At 46.5% G+C, this 5816-nt stretch overlaps 2 protein-coding genes across 2 annotated transcripts in view; one reads left to right on the top strand and one right to left on the bottom strand.

The window, feature by feature from the left end:
• Positions 1-1678, bottom strand: part of M430DRAFT_101448 (hypothetical protein) — a gene marked incomplete at both ends in the record, with an annotated part of 3289 nt that extends 1611 nt beyond the window's left edge. Inside the window, 2 exons of the mRNA XM_024860706.1 lie at positions 991-1403; positions 1452-1678. Coding sequence (XP_024721187.1) covers positions 991-1403; positions 1452-1678 — 640 coding nt within the window. The remainder of the gene's footprint in view (positions 1-990; positions 1404-1451) is intronic.
• Positions 1679-3090: 1412 nt separating this feature from the next.
• On the top strand, positions 3091-4458 carry M430DRAFT_19427 (hypothetical protein; the record flags this gene model as incomplete). The annotated part of the gene is made up of 3 exons (XM_024864070.1): positions 3091-3257; positions 3312-4120; positions 4169-4458. 3 exons carry the CDS (start codon positions 3091-3093, stop codon positions 4456-4458), a joined length of 1266 nt encoding a protein of 421 aa, XP_024721188.1.
• Between the last annotated feature and the right edge of the window lie 1358 nt (positions 4459-5816).

A 5816-nucleotide genomic window follows, 5' to 3' on the forward strand; every position in this document is an offset into this window, starting at 1 on the left:
GTGGAGTTGGGGAGGTAGTCGTAGTAGATCATCAGCTGGTCTTGGTGCGTGTGCCCGAAGAAGATCCCGGCGATGGTCGAGGGCGAGAAGCGGCGGACAATACTGTAGAATAATGCGGACGGGTTGGGAAGGGCGTTGGAACCGTCATAGCCGGAGAGGACATGTCCGATAATCCAGACTCTTTGGTTGATATCTTCTGATTTTTGAAGTTCATCGGCCAGGAAGGTAAGGATACCGGATGTATCAGGGTTTGTCATGTTGTAATAATTAAAGATATTAGCGGTATACCAGAAATCGGTATTGATAGAGATAATCTTCAGGTTGGATGAGGTAACCGTGGCGTAGGCTCCATAGTGTGTTGATGCATAAGAGGCGTCTGATCTTGAAATCCAGCCATCAGACGACCACATATTTGCCAGCAGCTCATAGTTCCAAGAGAATAGATTAGAGCGGCCGTTACTATCACCATCGGAGATTGAGTTTGGAGAGGTATACGCTTCTGGTAGGGAGTCATGATTCCCAAGCGTGGGGTAGATCGGGCTGTTACCCATCTGGGCTTTGAAGGTTTCGAATGTTATTTTCTCCTCGTACTCGACATAGTCTCGACTTAACTGGTCAGTATGATCGTGACTGACAATATCTCCTGTGAATATGGTGAAGTTGATGCTGGATCTCTTCACAAATTGATCCATTGTCGAGAATGCTGACAGGGCCAAATCAGCTGGTGTGTCGCAGTAAAGGGACCCGAATCGAGATGCCGGAATGGACGCGTTGGCTGAGGTTGTAGATAGGTCTGTGTTGGTAGAGTAAGGCCGGCAGCAGAGATATTGTGTGCAGTTTCCCTCGCTACCAATATCATATCTTGGGTCAATATGCCAATCTGACAGATGGAGGACATTGATTGTTTTGTCTAGTTGGGTGGTCAGAACTACACTCTTTTCGTTCATGGGCAGATGGGTTGGCACGTGACCAACAACGATGAAGACTTACTCGATGGTGTGGGAGCGGTAGTTTTGTTTTCTGGTTTTGGTTTGAAATACTGCGATTCATCGATGGCAATGGTCGGGGGTTGAGAGCAAGTGTCCCACTGGAAGTAACACCAGCCCTGCATGTCACCAGTAGCAGCACTCATCTTAGCGAAGAGTTGGGCCAAGTATGGGCCCGTCCCACCAATTCCAGAGTATTCTTCATAGCAAGTGGCAGCAGAGATACTATCTTTGACTGTGGGAAATGCCTCGCAAGCTCTGATTAGGAGGTTCACAACAACATCGACAGGCTGGGTAATTGCTGCCAAGTGCATGATCTCGGTACCCGCAATGCATTTCGAACACTTGGTGGTGAGACTATCACCATTTACGATGGCTTCTAACTCGTTAAAGATGTTGTCCTCGATTTCTTGCTTGCTTTAAGAGGGGTTAGGTTGGTCGACCAAGGGTGAGAGAAGCACCTACCTCAATGGATGTAATGGGGGTGGGATCGGGGAGGTTCGGTCGTATGGAGGGACAGGACCGCTGCCATTGTAGTAGAGAGTTGGTCCTCCTTGAGCGTTTGGGATAGTGTTGGTGAGCTTTGGGTTTAACGCTTCAGGGCTCGACGGAACGGATCGTCTCCTGTGCCCCGCATGTGCTGTCGCCAGGCACAGCAGTGAGGCACTGGCGAGCACAGACTGGAAGCGCATGGTTGAGAATGCGGGTGACCTGAGCCGCGATGGGAAAGGTTCGTGGCCAACTTCTATTAATATCAAAGAATGCTGCAGTAAAGATTGGCAGTGCTGTAGAGGAGACCGGCAGGGACGTCTGCGACATATGGGCGAAGTTCCTTAAATATCTGATTCCTTGGAGTGGGGAAGCGCTGCAGAGATTCTCCTACCCGTTTTGCAATGTTAGATATTTGATCATGGTGGAACCATGGAAAAGACCCCGTTGCCCGTACTGTACCTGACAGCGCCTGGCAACGAATCATAATGGCACACAGTCGCGCTTGAGTAGATCGTACTGCCGCATTAGGAGAGAAGACGAGGAAGCGAGCCCAGAATGTATGAGAGCAAGGAAAGTGATTACTACGATTCTCCTACTTAGGCAGGGCATTGTTGGGCGGAGGGCAAAGGCACGGGGCGGGACAAGACACGTTGATCAGCGGAGAGCTAAGATTGGTGCTTGTCACGCTGCCGAGCCTCTTGGCCTCACTGTACCTCAGGCACAATGTACAAACAAATGGGGAAAAAATCAGAAGTTTCTTTTTCTCATCCACTACTTGGATATTGCCGACCCTAATAATGGAGTTGAGCCTGGAATCGGAATTCGGGGACCGGCCAAGCTTTTTTGCCAAGGGGCCTGCTCTGTGGAGGTGGCTTCTGGGTCCTCACTGACAGCTCTATAGCGCAGGGGTATTGGTGGACGGAAAAGAAAGAAGAAACGAAGAACTTTTGACAAAGAATGGGCATGAAACAGAAATAAAAATAATACATAGGATAGGTGCAGAATAATCAAAAGGAAGAAAGAGAGACAGGCAAGGAATCTTGACTCGCACGAACAGGAATCATGAGACTGACTTGGACCAGATTCGTAAAACGCTTGTCATTTCTGCTGTGTTCCCTGGAGCGAAAAAAATGCAAGATAGGGTTCAAAAAGAGGAAAAGAAACAGACAAAGAGAGGAACTCCATGGACATATATACGAGAGAGATGCATCTGAAGGTTGAGGCTGAACTGGGGGACGTCGTCGTTGCTCCGCGACTCGTGACTCGCGACTCGTAATTCATGGACGCCTCATAAATCAGGCGCCCGGCCCGTCCGGCCCGCTTATTCATGTCCCGACTCCCGACTCCCGAGTTCCTTGACCCGCCCCGCCCGACCTCAACGTCACTTCGTCGTCGGCAGAAAGGCCAGCGACCTGCAACTGCAACTCCCTGCCTGAACAGCTCTGCTCATGATATCATCCGCAATTCCCAGGTAGGTCTGAATCTCCATATTCTCCATAATAAACATGTCCGGATATGTATATATTGATCGATATGTTCTCCAAAATGCTCTCCTTTTCTCTGCACTTCCACTGCTATCTCAATTACACTTCCAAGTTCAAAACTCGCTGCTATGTCTGACCCAAAGAACCCCAACATCAAGACCAGAGACACCCCGCAATGGGGTCTCTACCAAAGAGAACTGTTGTGGAAGGATAATACGGGGGAAGTCCCTCCTTTCAGTACTGACCCAGGAGATCTCGAGGACCTGGCGAAGAAGAGCTTGACAATTGGTGGATGGTAAGCTCTCCCGCCCTTCTCACTTTGCATTCACCAACTGACTCCATTGAACAGGTACTACGCATCCTCCAATGCTGGGCAATCATACACCCACCTCGCAAACCGTCAGGCCTTCTATCGGCACCGCATCGTGCCACGCATGCTCGTTGATACCAACAAACGGGACACCAAAACCGAGATCTTTGGCCATAAAGTCAGCGCTCCTATCGGCTTTGCGCCCATTGGCATAAACAAGATCTACAATCCTCTCGGGGAGTTGCCCGTTGCCAAGGTCGCCGAGGAATTGAACCTGCCATATTGCCTCTCAACAGCTGGGTCGACTCCCATTGAAGACGTAGGCAAGGCAAATGGCGATGGTCCCCGATTCTTCCAACTCTACATGCCACATGATGACGAATTGACCCTCTCGCTGCTGCAGCGAGCGCACGATTCAGGTTTCACCGCCTGCATCCTCACGCTCGATACATGGCAGCTTGCGTGGCGACACCATGACGAGGCTCACTCCAACTATGCCTTCTACCATGGTATTGGTGCCGATCTCGGATTGTCTGACCCGGTTTTCCAGAAGAGGTTGAAAAAAGCGGGCATTGATCCGAAGACACAGCCTAATGAGGCGGGGGCTATGTGGATCGATAATGTGTGGCATGGCCGAGCCTGGAGCTGGGAGAAAATGCCCTGGTTAATAGAGAACTGGAAGCGCATTAGTGGAGGAAAACCATTCTGCGTCAAGGGCATCCAGCATGTTGCTGATGCGCAGAAGGCCGTGGATATGGGTATCGATGGGATTGTTGTTAGTAACCATGCTGGGAGACAGGTAGATGGTGCTATTGCGAGTTTAGACGCATTGGAGAAGATCGTTGAAGGTACGTCTCCGCCCCCCCCAAAACAAGCCTTGTACTAATCGGAGATAGCCGTTGGCGATAAGATCTACATCATGTTCGACTCCGGCGTTCGCGGCGCTGCGGACGTCTTCAAGGCCCTCGCCCTGGGCGCCAAATTCGTGTTCGTGGGCCGACTGTGGGTCTTCGCTCTCAGCATCAAGGGCGAGCTTGGGGTGAGACACGTCATGAAGAGCTTACTCGCGGATTTCGATATCTTGATGAACGTTGCTGGATACCAGAGCGTAGACCAGATCAACCGGAACAGTATTGACAGTCTTCCGAACTCGTCCTCGCTGATTGCGGAGAGATCGAAGCTGTGAGCAGTGATGTATTTACCGTACTGTATACACTTCTAGACTTAGAATAAACAGAATTCCCACGAGTCACATCCAAGTCTCTTGGAATTACTATCGGACTCTCTTTCTTAACTCCGCTTCCCTATCGAGATCCTTGATGTCATGCTAGACCCTTTACCCCACATAATCGATAGCCTTCCGACTCCCGACACTACACTACAGTTGGTATCACCTTTACATACTTTTTCGAATTTAAGGTATCCTTTACGGACGCTTAATTTAGGCCCTTACAGGCTTACAAATAATCATCTTTATCGTTTCTAATCAAGTCCGACTTCCTAGAGACCTGTACGCCTAGCGTAGCCCTTAGAATAGCGGATTCTACCCTATCGCGCTTATCTAAGAGTATTATTAACGCGGATCACACGCGACTACAAGAAGTAGAAACGCTTACTAACTTTAGTAAACGCTCTTTAAAACAATAGTAAAAGGTTCTTAATACCTATCCTTCTCTTAGGCTTAATTACTAAGGTAGAAGAGCGTATACTAAGACTACTATAGCTACCCTTAGTAGCTAGCTTAACGTATTTAAACAAGAAGCCTAAATTACTTACGCTATCTATAAAGACTTTACTACTAGCGTAGACGCCTTTATAGACTTATATAACTAACCTAGATATTGTTACAAGAAACCACTGGCCTATTACGTAAGGTTATTAGTTACGGGACTAGGACTCTAGTCTAACCTAATCAGGGTTAGCAACCCGCCAAAATTCCTAGTTGTTTACTATAGCTATAAAGGCACTTTATATAATTACTTTACTTAGTTAATTTAATTTATTAGTTCTAGTAATATAACAATAGATTAAATATCCCGTATAATATAGTAGTAATACTATTTGATCTCCTCTACTAAACTTAAATCAATCTATCGTAAGATTTGTTATAGTAAAAGCCTGTTTTTAATTATAGTATATCTGTTAATTAAATAGAGCTCTAGACAGGATTATAGAGCTTAAAGGATAATAACTATATTATAGAACCCTAGACTAATCTATAATGTCTAACTTAACCGTACTTATAAGTAGTAAGAGGCTATAAGGTAAGAGTAACTTCTATACTTAAAAGACAGATGTATACGATATACTTAAAGCTAATAGGCTTAATAGGTTTATATCTAAGAAGTATCTTGTCCTTAAGTCTTATAAGTATAGTAATACTACTATAATAAAAGAAGAGCTAGATTAGTATAATAAATAAAGAGCTAGTAACGCTATAATACGTTAGGTTATTAAAGAGAACATATTGTTAGTTCTAGTACTTAATCTTATAGCTAAAGTAGACTTAGTAGAGGCTATATAGACTAAGCTAGCTAATTACTA

The sequence above is a fragment of the Amorphotheca resinae genome (assembly GCF_003019875.1).
Source record: "Amorphotheca resinae ATCC 22711 unplaced genomic scaffold M430scaffold_6, whole genome shotgun sequence".
Lineage (NCBI taxonomy): Eukaryota > Fungi > Ascomycota > Leotiomycetes > Helotiales > Amorphothecaceae > Amorphotheca > Amorphotheca resinae.